At 48.1% G+C, this 23,689-nt stretch overlaps 1 protein-coding gene across 1 annotated transcript in view; it reads left to right on the forward strand.

The window, feature by feature from the left end:
• The first annotated feature begins 8,153 nt into the window (after positions 1-8,153).
• Positions 8,154-23,689, forward strand: part of LOC127571830 (unconventional myosin-VIIa-like) — a 109,869-nt gene continuing 94,333 nt past the window's right edge. The window contains exons 1-6 of the mRNA XM_052018577.1: positions 8,154-8,171; positions 13,273-13,419; positions 14,220-14,372; positions 17,058-17,242; positions 20,556-20,677; positions 22,939-23,081. Of these exons, the coding sequence (XP_051874537.1) occupies positions 8,154-8,171; positions 13,273-13,419; positions 14,220-14,372; positions 17,058-17,242; positions 20,556-20,677; positions 22,939-23,081 (768 nt within the window). The remainder of the gene's footprint in view (positions 8,172-13,272; positions 13,420-14,219; positions 14,373-17,057; positions 17,243-20,555; positions 20,678-22,938; positions 23,082-23,689) is intronic.

Genomic DNA, 23,689 nt, shown 5'->3' on the forward strand with positions numbered 1-23,689 from the left:
GAAAACATTCTCATAAGTGAAATTTTGCAAATTGAAAAGACTATTATCAGAGTTTTGGTAACAGTATTCCTGGGGGTGGAGAGTGCTGTGCTATTTGTTATAATAAAAAATAGCTTTGTAAATCCCAAAAAGTGAATGGTGTTACAGTGAAAATTCATAAAATGAATGTTTGTAAATGGAGAAATTACCGTATGACAACTCTCTCTTATTGCGAATGTTAAATTAAGGGTAATACCTCACTGGCAATGAACTGTATGCAAGAATCTCTGTCACTGGAGACAGCCTGATTGAATTTTTTGAGGAGATGACTGAACACATCAATGAAGGGAGAGCAGTAGATGTAGTGTATATGGATTTCAGCAAGGCATTTGATAAGGTACCCCATGCAAGGCTTATTGAGAAAGTAAGGAGGCATGGGATCCGAGGGGACATTGCATTGTGGATTCAGAACTGGCTGGCCCACAGAAGGCAAAGTGTGGTTGTTGAAGGGTCATATTCTGCATGGAGGTCAGTGACCAGTGGTGTACCTCAGGGATCTGTTCTGGGACCCTTACTCTTTGTGATTTTTATAAACGACCTGGATGAGGAAGTGGAGGGGTGGGTTAGTAAGTTTGCGGATGACACAAAGGTTGGAGGTGTTGTGGATAGTGTGGAGGGCTGTCAGAGGTTACAGCCGGACATAGATAGGATGCAAAGCTGGGCTGAGAAGTGGCAGATGGAGTTCAACCCAGATAAGTGTGAAGTGGTTCATTTTGGTAGGTCAAATATGATGGCAGAGTATAGTATTAATGGTAGGACTCTTGGCAGTGTGGAGGATCAGAGGGATCTTGGGGTCCGAGTCCATAGGATGCTTAAAGCAGCTGCACAGCTTGACTCTGTGGTTAAGAAGGCATATGGTGTATTGTCCTTCATCAATCGTGGAATTGAATTTAGGAGCCGAGAGGTAATGCTACAGCTATATAGGACCCTGGTCAGACCCCACTTGGAGTACTGTGCTCAGTTCTGGTCGCCTCACTACAGGAAGGATGTGGAAGCCATAGAAAGGGTGCAGAGGAGATTTACAAGGATTCTGCCTGGAATGCGGATCATGCCTTATGAAAGCAGGTTGAGGGAACTCGGCCTTTTCTCCTTGGAGCGACGGAGGATGAGGGGGGACCTGATAGAGGTATATAAGATGATGAGAGGCATTGATCGGGTGGATAGTCAGAGGCTTTTTCCTAGGGCTGAAATGGTTGCCACAAGAGGACACAGGTTTAAGGTGCTGGGAAGTAGGTATAGAGGAGATGTCAGGGGTAAGTTTTTTACTCAGAGAGTGGTGAGTGCGTGGAATGGGCTGCTGGCAACGGTGGTGGAGGCGGATACAATAGGGTCTTTTAAGAGACTTTTGGATAGGTACATGGAGCTGAGAAAAATAGAGGGCTATAGGTCTCTAAGGTAGGGACATGTTCGGCGCAGCTTTGTGGGCCGAAGGGCCTGAATTGTGCTGTAGGTTTTCTATGTTTATGTTTCTATGTTTCTACATACATCACCACAGCGGAAGGAATACGCTCAGCGCATGGGCCCATTGTCAGTTTGATGTCTTCATTTTCAGTCAGTGGCCCTCGCTGTAACAGGAGATCTGCTCTCAGTCACTGAATTCCCTCACTATATATGAAGGTTATCATCAACCAGTGAATTCCCACTTCTAGAAATACAGTCAGCCTCCAATAATCCAGCACACTCAGGACTTTGGTGATATTCTGGACTATTGGATGTTTTCCTATGAAACACCTACACACTTTAAATCCACAGTTTTTTTTAGATTTTACTTCGTAGAATAATAAGTTTTCCAAAGAACTTGGCACATTTCAGGGGAGCTCGGGAACCAGGGCCCTGTGAGGGGACGGGGACTGCAACACCTCACCCAGTGAGTTGGATGCCGAACCATTGGAACTTTCAAATAGCAGATTATTGGAGTTTTACTGTACTGCATATGCAGCAAGTGTACCAAGCTGACCAATTTTTTAACACTCTTTGTTTCCATGTATGGCACCGGTCAATGTCCTCACTGGGCCTGTGGCTGGAAGTGTTACATACATACAGTGTTTTAGGCCAAAGATCTTTTTGGAAAACTCAAACAGCCTGCTCCTTTCTTGATGAATTTCATTTGCTGTTTGGACCTCTTTGTTTCAGTCACATATTCCATAAATCTTTTATTGTTTGGGTGAAGAATTCTGATTATATTCATTTTTATTTCCTCGAGTTATAAAGAGACAGAGAACAGAAACAGGCCCTTTGGTGCACCTAGTTCCTGCTGACCATCAAGCATTCAATCTTTGATCTACATGGCCAGTTTAAGGGAATCTAACAATTAATTACTGCCCTCCTGGTTGAGGGCTTCTTTGATGCAACTCCCCTCGTGAGTAACTATGAACTCAACCATTGTCATCTTGAAAATGGCTTCTGAGCCACAGCTTAGAACTGGACAGTGAGGGTGAGAACCACTGGTTGGTTTCGGGTGAGGCTGTGTTGGTTGATGCTGTGTCACACCAACTCATGGTGAAAGCTGAAGTCCAACTTGCTGACAAAAACACCAGTTTTCACTGCTGCATTCTCACCCTGTCTGAGGCGGACAGTGTGCAGTTCGTAAATATGTGACGTGGATTTGATGTGACATGCACACACATGTAGTGTAGGCAGAGAGAGGGGAAGTCACCTGATACACTTGCTTCACCAGCTCCCCATGTCTGTTAGAAAGATTCAGTATATTCCAGGTACAAGCAGGTACGATATGCACCCAAACTGGTGACAAGGGTGGAAAGAATACTGTAGATCTTTCATACAAGAGAAAGAAACAACTTTGGGTCAAGCTTCAAGATCCCCTGTGACCCAGCAGTGTTGGGGAGCACAGTGGCAGTGAGAGGCACTGGCAGTGTTGGGTTAGCTCAGGGACAGTGTGAGCACTGGTAGTGTTGGGGAACACAGTGGGAGGCACTCACAGTGTTGGGTTAGCTCGGGGAAAGTGGCAACACTGGTACTGTGGGTGAGGACAGCAGTGACTGACCCTGGGTCAGTATCAGTGTGGGTGGACAGACTCCACAGGGACGGGAGATCTGAACGGCTCCAGGGTTACTGGGTGAATCCTTTTAGCCAGCAAATCTTTGTGTGTGTGTGTGTGTGTGTGTGTGTGTGTGTGTGTGTGTGTGTGTGTGTGTGTGTGTGTGTGTGTGTGTGTGTGTGTGTGTGTGTGTGTGTGTACGCGCACCCAGTGGGATCACAGAGCTGCTGATGGGTCCACAGGCACTGCACTGAGAAAGGTGTTACCCTGCTGGACTGGTCTTGATCCAAAATATCGACAGTTCGTTTCCCTCTACAGATGCTGCCTGACCTGCTGAGTTCCTCCAGCAGTTTGTTTTTTGCTCCATATTCTAGCATCTGCAGTCTCTTGTGTCTCCAGGACTAGAGTAAGGTCCAATGGTCAGTAGATCGACACAGAGGCAGATTAGCCAATCAGGGGTGAGGATGTAAATCCAAGGTAACTCACTGGAAGAGTACGGTGGGCTTGGAAACATCTTGAGCTTTAAGCAGGGTGCATTGTTCAGTGGATTACATCAATCAGTAACTAGAACTGCCGACGGCTATAGTAGAAACAGAAACTGCTAAGATATGCAGCAGGTCAGGCAGCATCTGTGGAGGGAGAAGCAGAGTTGGTGGGGAATGAACGTGTTGGGTGGGTGATGGGTGCTGATTAGGCGAGCTGGATGGCGTCAAGCTTCCAGATGGAGAACGTTCCATCTCACTCCTGACGTGTCTTGAAGATGGAAAAGCCCCAGTGGATCAGGAGGTGAGTCAATCACTGCAGGATACTCAGCCTCTAACCTTGCCACATCATGGGATTTCTGTGGTTGGTCCAGTTGAGGCTCTGGTTAACAGTGATCTCCCTAGTTGAAGGAAATGTTATGTCATTAAATGTCAGGAGTAGGTGGTTAAATTCCCTCTGTTGGAGGTTGTCTACTTTAATAATATCCATGGGATTTGACCTGCCCTTAAACATTCAACTGTCTGTTGGGCCTAAGGTCTCTGTTATTGCTTATTGAGAACACCTCACCAAATTCTGGCCTTACCCTTGGAGTAAGACCTGTTATCAATGACATCAGATCACCCGAAACAATTCCCTTCCCTCTACAGATGCTGCTCGACCCACTGAGTTCTTCCGGCAGCTCATTGCCCCAGATTCCGTCGTTCAATGACTAATGAAAATCAAAAATCTGCATGTGCTAGAAATCTGAAACAAAACCAGACAATGTTGGAAGCGCCCAGAACCAGGCAGCATCCGTAGAAAGAGAAACAAAGTCAGGGTCTTTGATCCGAGACCCTTTGTTTCAGGGTCACTGACCTGACACACTGGCTCTGTTGTTCATTCACTGGCTGATGATTTGGGAAGGCAAGGCTGGTCCCCCTGAGCTTATTGGGCACAGTTTCTGAAGGTACTGGAACTGGCAGGTTTACGACAGCTCCGATCACTAACTTCCCATGCTGAGGCTGAATTTGGAAAAGGACATTTCCTCCATGTACAACACTATCGGTCTGTCAAGATCAGCCCTTGTGATACTAAATTGTCAATGATCAGCTCACTAATTAGTTACCAATAGCTTTGCAAGTATAACCACTGTACCACAATTACTGGGCCAGAACTAATGTTAAGGTCCTACGGAGATACACGCTGGAAACAGGCCCTTCAGCCCACCGGGTCTGTGCCGACCATCAACCCCCCATTTACACTAATCCTACATTAATCTGATTTTATTCTCCCCACATTCCCATCAATTCTTTTTCAATTCTTATCTCTAACTACTATCAACACATCATCTGCAACACTGGAGGACACGACACATTCAAGCACTGCTGTACCACCATCAAGGACGCCCTCCACTCCATCCCTCGCCCGCACTTTGGTAAATCTGACCTCACCCACTGTGGTCTGCCATGGGACAGAGCTGCTGCCTCACAGCGCCAGAGACCTGGGTTTGATCCTGACCTCCGGTGCTCTCTGTGTATAGTTTGAGTGTTGTCCCTGTGACTGTGTGAGTTTCCTCTGGGCGCTCTGGTTTCCTCCTTCATCCCAAAGACATGTGGGTTGGTAAATTTCCCCTAGTGTGTGGGTTAGTGGGGGAATCTGGGGGGAGTTGAGGAACATCTGATGTCTCTGGGCATGTACTCAATGCAGTTCAGAAAGATGAGGAGGGATCTCATTAAAACGTAACGAATACTGAAAGGCCAGGATACAGTGGACATGGAGAGGATGCCTTTCATTAGTAAGAGATCCCAGGATCTGAGGGCACAGCCCCAGAATAAAGGGACATCCCTTTAAAACTGAGATGAGGAGGAATTTCTTTAGCCAGAGGGTGGCGAATCTGTGGAATTCATTGCCATAGAGAGCTGAGGAGGCCAAGTCACTGGGTGTACTTAAGGCAGAGATTGATAGGTTTTTGACTTGTAAGGGGGTTAAGGGTCACAGGGAGAAGGCAGGAGAATGGGGTTGAGAGAAAAATATTCGCCATGACTGAATGGTGGAGCAGACTCGATGGGCCAAATGGCCTAATTTTGCTCCTATATTTAACGGCCCTTTAGAATGTGGGGAGAATAAAATAGCATTAGTGTAAATGGGGGGTTGATGGTCGTTACAGACTCAGTGGGCCGAAGGGCCTGCCTCTGTGCTGTACCTCTCTCCATGATTCATTGCTCTCAGGCCCAGCACCCCCGCTGGACTGTGAGTGGGACCCGCCCGTTGCTGACCCCCTCAGTGACCTTTGCTCCCACCTCACTACTTCCTGTTGGGACAGGAACAAGCCCCAGCTCAGGCGAGGAATATTGCGTCACATTGGACTCTGACCTCTCTTGAAGCTGATGGCGAGTTAGTCCTGGTGGCTGGTGGGGGCTCTGCTTCTGGGCGTGATTATTCAGTGCATTGTAAAAACTATAAATGGTTAACCAGCCCACACTGACTTCACTCCAACATGCACAACGTCTCCAGGCAGATAACGTTGCCCTTCGGACTGTGTTCACGTTAGCCATACAAAGACATAGCAACAACAGGGAGTCTATTGCACTTCCTGGAATTGTTGACAACAGATATCATCATCCCTTCACCCTGAGTCGGGTGTATCTGGCTGTGGGTGCATGATGTTCACAGTCGGAATACATCGCTTGGTCATTCTTAATGGAATCTGGGTCTGAGTTAAGCTTGTGTTCCAAAACTTTATTTGGTATTGGTTTATTATTGTCACGCATATTGACATACAATGAAAAGCTTTTGTTTTGCATGCTATCCAGACAGATCATGCCAGACATAAGTACATCGAGGTAGTAAAGAGAAAACAGAATGCAGGATATAGTGTTGCAGCTACAGAGAAAGTGCAGGTAGACAAGTAAAGACAAATAGGGCTGAACTGTTTCTTCTTGACTCATCCTTTGGGTTGCGGGTCTCATGACAAGATCATTGGCCTTGGTTTGGTTGACAGTTTAGAGGGGGTTGATTCAGCCACCCTACTTTGGATCTGGGGTCATCCATCAGCCAGTCAGAGCCGGGAGGGTAAATCTCATTCCTCAGGAGCACTTGAGTGAGTCAGATGGGTTTTTACAACTATTCAGTAGTTTTACTGACACCAGCAGTAGTTTCTCATCTGACTTTCACTTTCCTGGTTTGGATTCAAACCTCTGTCTCTCGATTCAAATCCAGGATCTGGAACTTTATGCCATTATAGCCCACATGGTGCCTTAACATAATATGTTCCATAATAATACTTTGCTCTGATCTAAATGTGTTAAAGGTAATTAACATCGAGTTAATATATAACACGGAAACAGATCCTTTGATCCAATGGGTCTATCAACCTCCCAGTTACGCAAATCCTACATTAGCCTCAATTTTATTCTCCCCACATTCCTATCAAATCCGTCCAGATTGTACCACTCACCCACACACTAGGGGTGATTTACAGCGGCCAATTAACCTACCAACCCGCATGTCTTTGGGATGTGGGAGGAAACCGGAGCACTCGGAGAAAGCCCACACGGTCACAGGGAGAACATGCAAACTCCATACAGACAGTGCTGGAGGTCAGGATTGAACCCGGGTCTCTGGCATTGTGAGGCAGCAGCTCTCCTAGTTGTACCTCTCTGCTGCCCTATTAATAATGTGTGACCCTCGTTATCCATTTTCTCCTTTGTTCATTTGATAGGTGAATATTTTAGATACTTGCCCTCAGCACCCTCCCTCCCCTGGCTTGAGAACCTACCATCTCTCTCTACAATCTGTCGGTGGAACTCGGCGAGGCCACTTCAACAGGTTTACCGTGTTCTGTAACATCCATCACCCAGGAGACTGAGAGGGACTGCAGACCACCCAGACACATTCCATCCCGGTGTCAACACGAGCCATTACTGGATCAGAGAAGGCTCATCTTCACCTCCTCAAGGTATCCAGGAAGGGCTCCAAGTGCAGGCCTGCCAATAAAGATCCAAATCCTGAGTGTAAATTTAGAAACCCTCCAATTAGGCAGAGAAGAGGTGGGATTTCTGGATGGCTGGTTAAAAATCTTTCTGTCCCTCTCTCTGTCTGTCTGTCTCTATCGCTTTCTCTCTTTTTATCTCTCATTTTTTTTCTCTCCCTCATTCTCTCTCTCTCTCCTCATTCTCTCTCTCCTCATTCTCTCTCTCTCTCCTCATTCTCTCTCTCTCTCTCTCTCTCTTCTCTATCTCCCTCATTCTTTAAGTCGCTTTCCCTGTCTCTCGCTCTCTCTCTCTCTCTTACACACACCCTGTTGCACATATATTTCTGGGTGTGGACTACCTATGATTAAAAAGGTCAAAGTTTTTCACTGTGTGCATCACATCACAGAGTTAATTCATTTGTTGAACTACAGGTTATAGTTAAAGGAAATTGAAAGAAAAATGTAAGGGGATATATTTATTGAAGGCAAATTCCACTTGCCGTGCAGTCTTCAAAACAGGTGAAATCTGTGCTGTATTTCTGTGTTACTGCTGTTTCCTCAGTCCTGGAGCAGGCAAGGGTTGAGACCGCAGACCATCACAGTGTTTGGTGCCTTCATGCATTTTAATTCTCTTTTTTTCCCTTCTGAAGTTACTGAGAGAAGGAGGTGCCGCTGATCGCTATGGTCACTCTGAGAGCGGTAAGGAATTATGTTATTATTTTACTGATCAAAGTTTGCCACCAAACCGACTGCGTGAAATGCAGCAATGGTGACATGGGAGATCATTGCTTCCTGTGTTAAGGGCCACCACTATTTCTCCCTGGAAATTAGGGACTTTTATTCCACGTGGTTAGCGTGCTACTTGCCAAAGGGAAAAATTCCTTCTTGTTTATTGCAAACTCTGTATAATATTAAACATAGATTCAGAGAGATACAGGACAGAAACAGGCCCTTCAGCCCACTGAGTCTGCACTAACCCTCAACCACCCATTTACACCAATCCTACACTAATCCCATTTTATTCTCCACACATTCCCATCAACTCCCCCCAAGATTCTACCACTCACCCATTTATAGTGGCCAATTAACCTACCAAACTGCATGTCTTTACAGTATGGGAGGAAACTGGAGCATCCAGGGTAAATCCAAGCAGTCACAGGGAGAACGTGAAGAGGGTGCCCAGCACTGCAAACACTGACCATGGCCTAACCTGTGACTTATAAAGGTTTAGCACAATGTCTTGGCTTTTGTACTCCGTTCCCTTGGATATTTCAAGCCAAGAATTCTCAATGCTCGTGCAACCTTTCATTAACTTGTCTGGTCACTTTCAAACATGAGTGTATGTGACCACCATGTCTCCTTAAGGGGGGCACAGCTAGTAGAGTCACTGCCTCAAAGCTCCAGAGACCCTGGTTCAATCCTGACCTTGGGTGCTGTCTGCGTGGAGCTTGCACATTGTCTCTGTGACTGTGTGGGCTTCCACTGGGTGCACTACATGATCACCTTTTACATTTATATCATTCAGTTCACACTGCACCCTTGCACCCTCTATTACCTTCTATCTACTCCACCACTACCGAAGGTCGTTTAGATTTTTGCTGCTATGCTGTTGTTGGAATTAATCTAACCTGCTCAGCAAATGAATAGCTCATTGAAGTGCTCATGGTAAAGGATAAGTACAAACATAGTGAAATATTTAATGGTCACCAGAAACAAGTTGGAGATGTGCGCAGCTAACAAACCAATCAGAATTTTAGTCTTAAGCGGAAAATGGAGAGAATGAAGGAAACAGGATTGAGCAGATTAGGTAGGGAAGCATTTTATTTTGGCAAGTAATGATCAGAGATGAAGAATGGATTGATATAAAGCCCTCTGTACAGACAGTTACTGGCTCCTTTAACTGAGGGACTGGCCTTCCAGCCTCAATTGATAGTCATCTCTGAACGGCCCACAGGGTACAGGCGCCTGTTGTCGAGCTTCTCCAGAGGTACTGGGGTGGATACCAGCTCATCTCGCTCCACGTCCCGTCCTGTCTTCACCCAGATCCCTCTTTCCTCATTCCCCAATCTGCCATTCCCTCCTTTCTCCAATCCCCTTCCCCCTCTCCTCCAATCACCTGCTCCCCTTCTCCAATCACCCCTCCCCTCCTCCAATCCCTGACCCCCCTTCAATCACCTGCCCCCCTTTCTCTTCCAATCCGCTGTCCCCTCTCCCCTCCAATCACCCGTTCCCCTCTCCCCAATCACCCGTTCCCCCCTCCCCTCCAATCACCCGTTCCCCCCTCCCCTCCAATCACCCGTTCCCCTCTCCCCTCCAATCACCCGTTCCCCTCTCTCCCCAATCACCCGTTCCCCTCTCCTACAATCACCAGTTCCCCGCTCCCCTCCAATCACCCGTTCCCCTCTCCCCTCCAATCACCCGTTCCCCTCTCCCCTCCAATCATCCGTTCCCCTCTCCCCTCCAATCACCCATTCCCCTCTCTCCTTCAATCACCCGTTCCCCTCTCCTACAATCACCCATTCCCTCTCTCTCCTGCAATCCCCTGTCCCCTCTCTCCACCAATCCCCTAGCCCCTTGACCTGAAGTTCTATGTCTCTTTCCTCCAATCCGCTGTTTCCTCCAAAAGCTTGTCCCCTCTCTCCTCCAATCCCTCTCCTTTGCCCTGCTCTCTTCTTCTCACCCTCTGACCCCTCCCCCCTGTCCTCTCTCTCCCCCACAGCATGCTGATAATCAAGCACCCATATGAACCAATTTCATTGACCACCAAGTGGGTGCGTAACCTTCCGAGCTTTGCCTTTGAGCAAGTTTTATCCAGCTGTGTCAATGTACTGCAGGTGATTCAGAGGACGATAGTGCAGTGAGTGACTCAAGTTGAGTTGAGTCAAGTTGACTCAAGAGTGATTCAAACTGCAAGATGTAGCCACTGTCCTGTTTACAGTTCATGTTCTAGTGCATGAACCAAAAGGAAGTTAGCAGGCGGGTCCAACAGGTAGCTAAGGCAGCAAACGGCATGTTGGTCTTGATTGCAAAGGGGTGGGAATTTAAGAACAGGGATGCTTTGTTACAGTTGTGCAGAGTGTTAGTGAAACCACACCTGGAATACTAGGCACAGTCTTGGTCCCATTATCTAAGGATACAGCAGCAATGGAGGCAGTCCAAGGAAGATTCACCAGGCTAACTCCTGGGATGAGGGGTTGTCCTATCAAGAGAAGCTGGACAGTTTGGGTCTCTATTCCTTGGAGTTTAGGAGAATGAGGGGTGACCTTATTCAAACATATAAGATCCTAAGGGAGCTTGACAGAGTAGATGTTGAGATGTTTTCACCAGTGGGAGAGTCACGGACAAGGGAACACAGCTACAGGATATTTAAAACTGAGGTGTGTAGAAATATCTTCTCTCAGAGGGCAGTGAATCTCTGGAATTCTCTGCCCCTGAGGGTGGTGGAGGCCGGATCATTAGATATAGTTAAGGTGGAGAGAGATAAGTATTTGAAAGATCGAGGAATTGAGGGCTTTGAGGATCTGGCACAGAAGAGGAGTTGAGGCCAGCATAGATCAGCCATGATCATAGTGAACAGTGGGGCAGGTTTGAGGGGCTAAGTGGCCTCTTCTTGCTCCTGTTTTCTTATGTTGCGTCCTGCTTGGGAACCCCCCTGGCCTCCTTCCACTCCGTCAAACAACTTCTGTGAAATCCCCACCTTATCGACATAAACAAGGCTGACGCCAAGTGCTGCTGCAGTGGGACAAGCCCACAGCGGTTTCTCCCTACTTGTGTCATCAAGGTTGAGGTAAACTTCTTGCTTCTTCCCTCATTTGTTGCTATTTTTAGTGTTTTAAGTTGTTTTCCGATGCTTTAACGTCAGTGTGAATAGGAACTCCTCCACTAAGTTACTGGAGCACTCTGTCACCTCCTGGAGTCATAGAGAGATACAGCACAGAAACAGGCCCTTCAGCCCACCGTCTATGCCGACCCTCAACCACTCATTGACACCAATCCTACACTAATCCGATTTTATTCTCCCCACATTCCTATCAACTCCCCCCGGATTCTACCACTCACCTACACGCTCGGGACAATTTACAGAGGCCAATTAACCTATTGACCCGCAAGTCTTTGGGATGAGGGAGGAAACAGGAGGAAACCCATGTGGTAACAGGGAGAATGTGCAAACTCCACACAGATAGCACCCGAAGTTAGGATTGAACATGGGTCTCTGGTGCTGTAAGGCTGTGATCCATAGAGAGTACAGCTTACTGGCCAGTTTTAAGCTTCATGTCTGTGGTTCGCTTTTCATGCAGTGACTAAGAATTAATATCAATGCATTGGCCCAAACTGTGAACCAATCAGGCCCCATAAACTCAGTGCTGGGATAAACCTCTGATAAAACCCATCACATCATCGGGGAGTGTTCATGTCCCTGAAGTGGAGGTGGACAAGTAGGACATTATCTCACTCCTCCCCCTCACCTCTTTCTACTGGCTACCTTCCCTCTACACTATTAGCCCTGATGCAGGGTGTCCACCCGAAATGTCGACCATCCCTCTACTCCTCAGATGCTGCCTGACCTGCTGAGTTCCTGCAGCAGCTTGTATTTTGCTCCAGGTTCTTGTGTCCACATCATCACGTGTCTGTCACCAAGGTGGGCGGTAATGGGTGAGGGAAAGTTCCCGGGCACCACAACCTGTTGCAGTGGGAGGGTGATGAACTGAGGCTAATTCCTCTGTTGTGGTGGAGCAGAACAGAGGGGGAAGGGGACCCTGCATCATATAATCCACTAAAATAGGTGCTTTGCTGTGATGTGACAGGACAGGTGAAGAGAGGTATCTCTCTGTAAAGTGAGAACTGATAGGACAGGAGGGGAGAGGTGAGGACAGGTGCCTCCCTGCAAAGTGAGATCTGATAGGACAGGCGCTTCAAGCAGTGGGAGGTACCTGTGATTGCGGCAGAGGTGAGTGATGCTCCACCATCACACACACCACAAGTGACTGAGGTCAGGTCACCATACAATGAACACTCGGTACATGGCCATCAGAACACAGGGCACAGACAGCAGGTGACTTGGATTGAATATCAAAGTCCAGGTGAAGGGTCTCCACCCAAAACATCAACTGTCCATTTCCTTCCACAGGTACTACCTGACCCACTGTTCTTCCAGCAGCTTGTATTTTGCTCCAGCTCCCAGTAGCTGCGGTCTCACATTCCAAAGACGTACGGGTTAGGAAGTTGTGGGCGTGCTCTGTTGGTGCCGGAAGCGTGGCGACACTTGCGGGCTGTCCCCAGAACACTCTTTGCAAAAGATGCATTTCACTGTGTGTTTCAACATACATGTGACTAATAAAGAAATGTTATATTACGTTTTCTTAGCCTTATCTTATCTCATCTTGTCTTATCTCTTGTGTCTTCAAAAAACTGCAGATGCAGGAAATCTGAAACAAAAACAAAAAATGCTGGAAATACTCAGCAGGTCAGGCAGCATCTGTAGAGAGAGAAAAACAGAGTTAATGTTTTAGGTTGAGCCAGAGTGTTACTCTTTCCTCTGCCTGACCCACTGAGTGTTTCTAGCACTCTCTGTATTTTTTACCTTGGCCTCATCCCCAGGTTCAATTTGCTTCATCATCTACTACCTTTATAAAACAGTAACCCAGTGATGACTCTCACTGTTCCAGCAGACAGATGGAGTTGAAGCCTGAGGTATTTTGTATCAGATGGATGGGGGTTTGATGTATCTGCACAAGCTGGTTAAATCTGTGTGTGTGTTGAGCTCTCAGTGTAGCGGGTGTTTAATAGCTCTGTCCCACAGAGTCAGGCTGTCCGTAACACTGGGGTCTTTTTGCAGGGTGATCATGTGTGGCTCCAGACCGAGGGTGGAGAGTTCTGCGTGCCCATTGGGGCGGAGGTGAAGCAGGTTGGCTCTGGGAAGTTCCTGCTGTTGGATGATGAAGGCAAGGTCAGTGACCGACCCACTCTTCACACTGTTGCCCAGATAGTTGCTGCCTCTTCACTGTTAAACCTCCCCCTCCTGTCTCTTTCAGGCCCTGAACCCAGGGTCGGGGCCTGTGGTCTCAAGGGAGTCTGCAGCGTCCATCTTCTTCATTGATGATTGGTTTAAATCAGTGATTGTCCCCACCCTCAGGTCCTTACCCTCCAACTGTCCCACCAACAAACTCACTGCCCCATCACCAACCTTTTGCCCAACCACTGTCCCCAAATAGTCTTCCAGACCATATCTTTCCCCCTTACCACCCCAACTGCAGGGTCTCGATCTAAAATGTTGACTATCCCTCTGCCTCCACAGAAGCTGCCTGACCCGCTGAGTTCCTCCAGCAGTTTGTTTTTTGCTCCATATTCCCAACCAACCTCACTCCTGATTCCCCTCCCCGCCAGAGACCCCTCACCCCAAGATTCTCTCTCCCTCACCCCATGATCAGACATCCCCCCCACCCTTGCCCCGATCATCTCTCCTCCCTCCCCTCCCCCACCAGCCCTAATCCGCTGCCCAACAAACCCACCCACCCCCCAATACCTCTGTGCCCACAACGGTGCAAGGTCATGGAAAAACAAGGAAACACTTGACTCTATTGTGTCTTAGGTGTGTAGATCCCCACAAATGGGGGGCTCGCATGGATAGGGAACAGTCCCACTACCCCAACTTTAATCCCGGTGCACTGCACCTTGGTCTCTGTGCATGGATTATCTGCTGGTGCTGAGTGGGGAGTGTGACTGACACGGTCGTTGCGTTGGGTTTAGGAGCTATGGATTGGCGCAGCAGACAGGCATCGAGTGGAGCAGATGCATCCCAGCTCTGTGAAGGGAATGGACGACATGATTCGAATCGAGGACCTGAAAGAAGCTGGGATTTTGCGGAACCTCCACATCCGATTTCGGGAGAATGTCATTTACGTAAGGCATCCGCCGGAGGGGTTAACAGAGTCACAGCTGGTGTACGGGGCAGGAGGAGGCCATTTGGCCAAGTGTACTCATGCTGGTCAGAAATGGTCCCAGCTGAATCTCACCTCCTGCAGGTCGTGGCTCTTCATAGAACCATAGTGTTATATGTTACGGAAACGGGCCCTTCAATTCAACTCGTCCATGCCAACCAAGATTCCCAACCAAGCTAGTCCCATTTGCCCATGATTGGCCCATATCCCTCTAAACTTTTCCCATCCATGCTCCTGTCCAAATGCCTTTTAAATATTGTTATTGTTTCTTCCTCAACCACTTTCTCTGGCAGCTCGTTCCACATAGATACCACCCTTTGTGTAAAACAAAATGTTGCCCTTCAAACTCATATTAAATCTCTCCCCTCTCATGATAAACCTACGCTGTCCAGTTCTTGATTCCCCAACCCTGGGAAAAAGACTGTGCGCATTCACCTTGTCTATGCCCCTCTTGACTTTATATAGACATCCAGATCCAAGCAGTGTTTAATTGTGCCGGAGACTTTGTCTCTACCACCCTTTCAGGCAGTGAGTTCCACACCCCACCCCATCCGGGTGAGAAAGAGTTTTTTCAACTCCCCTCTAATCCTCTGGCTAATCATGTTAAATCTACGCCCATTGGTTTTTAACTCCTTGGCCAAGGGAGCTAGCCCTTCCTATTTACTCTACCTGGGCCACTCACAGCACACACACACACACACGCACGCACGCACGCACGCACGCACGGAAATAGGAGCAGGAGTAGGCCTCTTGGCCCCTCAAACTTGCCCTGTCATTCAATGTGAACATCTTCACAGCTTATCTATCCCAGGCCTCAACTCCTCTTGTGTGATAGTTCCCCAGAGTCCTCAATCCACCGGCCTCCACCTTAAATACCTCAAAAAATCCAGCCTCCACCACCCCCTGGGCAGAGAGTTCCAGAGATGGATGCTATCATCTATGAGAAGAAACTATGCACCTCTGTTTTAAATGATTGTCCTTTTATCTGGTAACTACGTCCCCTCTTTCCTGACTCTCCCTCAATTGACAAGATTACAACATGATCGCCTCACTTTTATATTTTATGCCTTGGCTCATCCCTCCACAGACGCTGCCCGACCCGCTGAGTTCCTCCAGCAGATTGCTTGTTGCTCCAGGTTCCAGCATCTTGTGTCCCCTGTAAGCATCCTGTCTGCCTTTTAACAACCTGTCTTGCTGCTTTTGACTGACTAGTCACGTGAGACTTTGTCAAAAGTCTTGTTAAAATCCAAATAGACCACATCCAGCGCACTGCCCTTATGGGCCCTCATTACTACCTCCTTCAAGAATTCAGGCAAGTTAGACAGATACACTCTTCCCTTCACTTATTCCTGCCTTATCCTGTCCCTCAGGAATAATTTAATATTTTGTCATCATTAAAGTTAAACTAACTCCTCAGTTTTTTGCCTTCCTCGCATTTTATACAATGTTAGTCACTCTCCTATCACTGCCATTACTCCTGTACCTGTTACATTTAATGGTTCAAACATTGTGGTGTGGTACAGCATCATGTAGAATCTCTGAGCAGTGAGGATTGTGGACGCCTTTAATCAGGGGCTTCTACCATATGTTCAGGCACCACTCTCTGTGTGGTTGGAGGCTCGGATTGCTTCCCACCTCGAGCTCCTGTTGAGCATTCCTGATATCACAGGAGGTCAGTTGGCTTCAAGTGAAAAGGAAGAGTCAGAATCGTCTGTCTGAGGGAACCTGGGAAAGGGGAGGAGGCCAAAGCACGGTCCGAGGCATCTGCTGGTAGTGGTGTGGGATGGGGGCGAATGTGAGGGGTTGGGGAAAGGGGGATAAAGTTTGGTTCTGGAGGTGGGCAGAGTGAGGCCGAGAAGGAATTTAACTGAGTTTGCCTATGTCAAGGATTTAATCTTTGAAAAGAGTGGGAGGTGAACAAGTGGAGAAGGCAGTGAGGGAGATTTGGTCTGGACTGGGGCTGGGCCAGCAGAGGGTGGGATGAGATGTTGTTTCTGGGTGAGGGGAGGTCCAAAAACTGCGGGTAACTGAGTCTTGGTGGGTGAAGATTTCGGTGTGTGGGAATAGTTGGGGCAGAGCGAGGCAATGTCACTGAGGCGGCACTGAGCCGAATTTTGGGCTGTAGGTTGCCAGGGTGACTGAAAGAGATCATCAGCTCCACACACAGGGAAGGCTGGTGGTAGGACTTGCCTTTCCATCCATTATCATTAGTGCTTCTATATCACAGGAGGCCCCTGTTACAGACAATCCTGTCCCAGGGGGCTCCTGTTACAGGCAGACCCATCACAGGCGGCTTCTGTTACAGGCAAACAGGTGGCTCCTGTTACAGGCAAACCTGTCGCAGACAGATCCTGTTAAAGGCGAGTCCGTCACAGGCATCTCCTGTTACAGGCGAACCTGTCACAGATGGCTCCTGTTACACACAGCTCCTGTCTCCACCAGATCCCGACGGGCAATGCCTGATGGTGGCTTGTTCATCATGGGCTGCCTCTGGCCACGGGGAGATTCCTGTCAGCCAGCGTTACAGTGACGTGCCAGTGTAAAAGCCCGCTGCCTGTGTCAGTGCGGCAGTGACAGTGAAAGTGATAGGAGCTATACTGTTGACAGTGACGCTGTGCCAGAATATCCCTGTCTTTGTCTCACACAGACCTACACCGGCTCAATCCTGGTGGCTCTGAACCCTTACCAGCAGCTCCCAATTTACAGTGTGGAGCAGATCAGCCTGTACACCAACAGGCAGATTGGGGAGCTGCCACCTCACATCTTCGCCATTGCTGATAACTGCTACTTCAACATGAGGAGGACCAACAAGGACCAGTGTTGCATCATCAGGTGAGAGGGGTGGCAAGGGAAGGGCTTCAGCTGCCCGTAGCCCAAACTCCTCTGGGGATAAGGTTGGGTCCAACTTGATGAGAACTGGGTGGCCAACTGCTGGCACAGACTCGTTGGGCCGAAGAGCCTGTTTCCATGCTGGATCTCTCCCTGACCCTACACCTCCATGGAACACCAGCCAGGAATTGCTGAGGAGGGCAAGTTCAGGTCTCCAGGGTCTGCCACTCGCTCACTCTGAATGCAGCTCAATAAGCCACCCATTCATGCAAGCTCTGTATTTGGGCATCACAGTGGCGCAGCGGGTAGAGCCACTACCTCACAGTGCCAGAGACGCAGGTTCAATCCTGACCTCAGGCGCTGTCTATGTGGAGTTTGCACATTGTCCCTGTGACCACGTGGGTTTTCCCTGGGTGCTCCCACATCCCAAAGGCACGTGGGTTAGTGGGTTAATTGGCCACCGGTAAATTGTCCCTAGTGTGTAGGTGGGTGGTAGAACCCGGGGGGGGGGGGGGGGGGGGGGAAGATTGATGAGAATGTGGAGAGAATAAAATGGAATTAGGGTAGGATTGACATAAGTGGGTGGTTGATGGTTGGTACAGACTCGGTGGCTCAAATTGTAATTGGATTATATTGTCACATGTATCAATATACAGTGAAAAACTTTGTTTTGCGTGCCATCCATACAGATCATTCCAAAACATCAGTACATCAGGTTAGTACAAAAGAAAAGCAATAACAGATTGCGGAATATATTGTTACAGTTACAGAGAAAATGCAGTGCAGGCAGACAATAACGTTCCAGAGCCATGACAAGGTAGGTTGAGAGATCAAGAGTTCATCTTTATCATACAAGAGGTCTCTTCAAGAGTCTTATAACAGTTGGATAAAAGCAGTCCTTGAGCCTGCTGGTACGTGCTTTCAAGCTTTTGTATCTTCTGCCTGATGAAAGGAGGGTGAAGAGAGAATGTCCAGGGTAGGTGGGGTCTTTGATTATGTTGGCTGCTTTTCCAAGGCAGTGAGAAGTGTAGACAGAGTCCATGGAGGGGAGGCTGGTTTTTGTGATGGACTGGGCTGTGCCCACAATTCTCTGCAGTTTCTTGCGGCGTCGGGCAGAGCAGTTGCCGTACCAAGCCATGATGCATCTGGATAGGATTCTTTCTATGGTGCATCTGTAAAAATTGCTGAGGGTCAACGGGGACATACTGAATTTCTTTAGTGTCCTGAGGAAGTAGAGGGACTGGTATGCTTTCTTGGCTGTGGTGTCTACATGGTTGAACCTAGGTGATATTTACACCTAGGAACTTGAAGGTCTCAACCACCTCCACCGCAGAGCCATAGATACATACAGGGCTGTGTGCTCTGTACTGCTTCCTGAAGTCAATGACCAGCTTTTGTTTTGCTGACACTGAGGGAAAGGTTGTTGTCATGATGCCATGTCACTAGGTTCTCTATCTCCTTCCTGTACACTGACGCATCGTTATTTGAGATTCAGCCCACCACAGTGGTATCACCTACAAACTTGTAGATGGAGCTAGAGAAGAATCTGGCCACGCAGATGTGAGTGTATAAGGAGAAGAGAAATGTGCTGGAGGTGTTGCTGCCTATCCTCACTGATTGCGGTCTGTTGGTCAGAAAGTCAAGGATCCAGTTGTAGAGAGAGTTGCTGGGTCCTAGGTCCAGGAGTTTCGAGATGAGTTTGTTTAGAATTGTGGTATTGAAGGTGGATCTGTAGTCAATAAATAGGAGCCTGTTTCTGTGCTTAACCTCTTTATGACTCTATAAGTGCCACCAGTTCCTTTACATGCAGCCAAAATGTGTTGGTGGTATAATACCTCTATCCCCATTCAATATGCTACCATTAAAATTCTCATCCCTGTCAAGAAGCTGCTGTTTGGCTTATTCCTTCCTCCATCTGACACCTCCCCCAGCCCTCTAACACTGTCCTCATATTGGGACCACGTAGCTCTTGGGGTGTAAGCCTGGACTTCCCAGTCAGTGCTATTGAACTCGTGGCGATAACTTGATTCAAATCATTGAATGTAATAAAAGTGATCCATTGGGAACGGAGAGTTCCCCCAGTGTCCTGGCCAATGCCATAGTGTCAGAGAGTCATACAGCATAGAAGCAGGCCCTTCGGCCCACCATGTCTATGCTGACCATCAAGTACCCATCCACACTAATCGCATTTACCAGCACTTGGTCCTTACTCTTCTATACCTTGGTGATTTAGATGCTTGTCCAGTTGCTTCTTAAATTTTGGAAGACTCCTTGTCTCCACCACCTTCCCAGGCAGTGTGGTCCAGACTCCAACCACCCTCTGAGGGAAGAATCCTCCCCTGATCCCCTCTAAACCCCTTACCCAAATCCTATGTCCTTTAGTATCAGACACCCCTGCTATGGGGAAATGTTCCTCACTATTCCCCCTATCTATTCCCCTCATAATTTTGTTCATCTCTATCAGGTCCCCCTCTGCTCCAGGACAAACAAACCCAGCCCATGCAGCCTCTCCTCATAACGTAATTGTTCCACCCCAGGCAACATCCTGCCGAATCTCCTAGGCACCCTCTCCAGTGTAATCGTATCCTCTTATGTCATTTTATGATATTGTGGAGGGCTTTGCTGTAAATTCTCTGAGATTCCACATAAGTTCTCCACTGTTTAATTCTAAAGACAATTCATCAGTTTTGAACTGGCTCAGTGTTGTCTCCTGATTGAGCCTGCATGGGTACAGGGCCCCAGTCAATGCCTGGCTGCAGAGGGGAGGGGGTGAGACTGTTGTCATGGGAATAGGAACTCCTCCACCAAGTTGCTGGAAGCACTTTGTCACCTCCTAGACAGATACAATACAGAAACAGGCCCTTTGGCCCATTGAGTCCGTACTGACCATCAATCAGCCATTTACATGAATCCCATTTATTCCCCTACATTCCCATCAACTCCCCCCAGATTCTACCTTCACCCACACATTAGGGGCAATTTACGGTGGCCAATTAACCTACCAGCCTGCTCGTCTTTGGGATGTGGGAGGAAACCCACGTGGTCACAGGGAGAACATGCAAACTCCAGACAGACGGCACCTGAGGTCAGGATTGAACCTGGGTCTCTGCAGCTGTGGGGCAGCGACTCTACCCGCTACACCACTGTGCTGGAGAGGCAGTGGCCTGCTGAAGAGAAGCTACCACGAGCAGTTCATGGTCCAGAACACACATGGTTGGGAGAGATCTTCCTGTATTTGGTGGTCCTGTGGGCAAAAGAATAAAGTAGTTTTCATGGGGTAGAGAACTTTGGCAATAAACAGTGTTTTTAATTTCAGCGGGGAGTCAGGAGCAGGGAAGACGGAAAGCACGAAGCTGATCCTGAAGTTTCTGGCTGCAGTCAGTGGACGGCACAAATGGATTGAACAGCAGGTCCTGGAGGCAAACCCGATCCTGGAAGGTAAGCCTTACCTGGAGTAAACATGGTCAAACTAAGAGGTGTGTCCGTGTGTCTGTGTCTGTGTGTGTCAGTATGTGTGTCTGTGTGTTTATATCTGTGTATGTCTCTGTGTATCTGTATCTGTGTGTGTCTCTATGTGTGTGTCTTTGTGCGTCTCACTGTTTTGTGTGTGTGTGTGTGTGTGTGTGTGTGTGTGTGTGTTGAGCAGGGTGAGGGTTCTGGTCCCACACTGCCGGAAGGATGTGATTGCACTGGACAGGGTGCAGAGGAGATTCACTAAGAAGTTGCCTTAGATGGAGGGTTCTAACACTGAGGAGACACTGATAGGTTGCGTTTGTTTTCAAAGAGCCATCCAGCACAGAAACAGGCCCTTCAGTCCTCCGTGTCCATGCCAACCATCGAACTCATCATTGTCCATCACTGATGACACTTCCAGGCAAATAAACACACTCAGACAGTTAAGTTTCTAATTTACTTTATCAACATGTGCACATAACAATTACTTCCACTGTCGCTGTTAACATGTGCCATCACATTCACTTTTCTGTTACTAAGCTGGGGTACTAAAAACTCGTGGACTGGTCCGGTTCATGATGAGGGGTTTTCCCAATTCCCTGTCCCAAATGTGGGGGAATCACCCTCTTCCTTGCGATGGTTGGTCTCCGGACTGGCTGCTGTCGATACCTCATAAGCCTGTTTTTACACGTTCTTCCACATACTCTCCAGATGCTTCCTGTTTTCTTTTCAGCCAGTTATGAGGCTCTAAGCCCTTTGCTTTCCATATTCATACTTGTTTTTCCAACTTCTTTACTTATTATCTCCACTCCCAACCTTGAGTATATCACTCAGCTACCTGGTTCATCAGTACATTCATTCACTCATTCACAATGTGCTCAACAAACAGAATACATTTGTTCTATGGTGTAGCACTGACTACTCGAGGTCACTTCTCCAGGTTGGTCATCACTCTGAGTCTGGACTCTTCAACCAAGCAACTCCTTGACTGATGAAGCTCCTCTCCCAGAGCCTGATGGGGTACTTGACATCTCCCTCTCTTCCTTTGACAACCCTCTTTGGTTGCACCACCTGCACAAATCCCATTTACCAGCACTTGGTCCGTAGTCTTCCGTGCCTTGTGATTCATGTGCTTGTCCAGATAGTTCTTAAATGTTGTGAGAGTCTCTCCCTCCACCACCTCCTCAGGCAGTGTGTTCCAGAAACCAACCACACTCTGGGTGAAAAGAATTCCTCCTCAGCTTCCCTCTAAACTTTTTATCTCTCACGCATTCTCAATGTGACCTCGTGGGCTTCCCCCAGGTGCTCCAGTTTCCTTCTACATTGGTATTGGTTTGGTTTATTATTATCACATGTACCAAGATATGTTTACGTGTCATCCATACAGATCATTCCATACATAAATAGATTGAGGTAGTAAAATAAAAACAGAATGCAGAATATAGTGTTACAGTTACAGAGAAAGTGCAGTGCGGGTAGACAAGTAAAGTGCAAGGGCCATGACGAGGTAGATTGGGAGATTGGAAGATCAAGAGTTCACCTATAGCATATGAGAAGTCCACTCAAGAGTCTGATAGCAGCAGGATAGAAGCCATCCTTGAGTCTGGGGTATGTGCTCTAAAGCTTCTGTACATTGAAAGATGTGTGGGCTGGTAGGTTAATTGGCCACAATGAATTGCCCCCAGTGTGTGGGGAGTGGTAGAATCTGGGGAAGGGGCGGGGTTGATGAGAATGGGGAGAGAATGGAAAAGGGGTTGGTGTAAACGAGTGGTTGTGGTTGGCAAGGACCCACCCCCCTAAAATGAAGGCACTAACTGGACACAGGTAGCAACATTGCTGGCTCACAGCACCAGAGACCAGGGTTCAATCCTGACCTCGGGTGCTGTCTGTGTGGAGTTTGCACGTTCTCCCTGCGACTGCGCAGGTTTCCCCCGGGTGCTCCAGTTTCCTCCCACATCCCAAAGGCGTGCAGGTTGGTGGGTTAATTGGCAGCTGTAAATTGCTCCTAGTGTGTGGGTGAGCGGTAGAATCTGGGGGGAGTTGATGGGAATGTGGGGAGAATAGAATGGGATTTGTGTAGGATTGGCGTGAATGGGTGGTTGGCATGGACTCGGTGGGCAGAAGGGCCTGTTGTATGACTACGACTCTATGGTACAGTCCCACGGGAGGTCCATCAAACCATTGCCGTACTCAACCTGACTGGTGTAAGTGTCTCTGACGCTATTCCCAACTGTTTTCTTTCTCAGCCTTTGGAAATGCAAAAACCGTGAAAAATGACAACTCTAGTCGCTTTGGGAAATACATTGACATATTCTTCAGTGGAGACGGGATGATAGAGGGGGCAAAGGTTGAGCAGTACTTGCTGGAGAAGTCCCGAGTGTGTCAACAGGTAAGAGTAGCAAGGGGGTGTACCCCTCCTCTGGATGAGCATTGAAAGGCTCCCATACCACCAAAGGCCCATTCCTCACCACCATCAGCAGTATGGTTAGTGAAGGACTCTTAGAATTGGCGACACCCGCTTAATGGGTGAGACCCCGGTCAAAGATTCTGCAGCATCCCCCTCCCCACCCCCACATCCCACCACATTGTAGGAATAGAAAATTTGGTGATTGCAGACCAACGTGAGAGATGTTGGGGATGTACCACTAATGAACCATGTGTAGTCTATCAAACACAAAAGACACGTCTTTCACAGAAAGCTCCATTCAAAGAAAATTACCCTCTTTTAAAGGTGGAAGAGGCAATATTTTGGATATCTTACAACCTTGAAGCTGTAAGACACACCCCCCAACCCTTACTGAGAGGAAGGGGCTCAGGGTGATATCTTATCACTGCCCAGCTGGTGCCTCTCTCCCAGTGATCTCACCCTTGCCCCACATTTCTGCTTTCTCCTCCCTTTCGCCAGCTCCTGATTTCAACCTCGTTCAGTGCTCAGAGCAGCCTTCACCATCCCAGTTCCCTGCGTGGTTCCACTATCTACAGCCGTGCCGCCAACCA

This window comes from Pristis pectinata, chromosome 6 (genome assembly GCF_009764475.1).
Source record: "Pristis pectinata isolate sPriPec2 chromosome 6, sPriPec2.1.pri, whole genome shotgun sequence".
NCBI lineage: Eukaryota > Metazoa > Chordata > Chondrichthyes > Rhinopristiformes > Pristidae > Pristis > Pristis pectinata.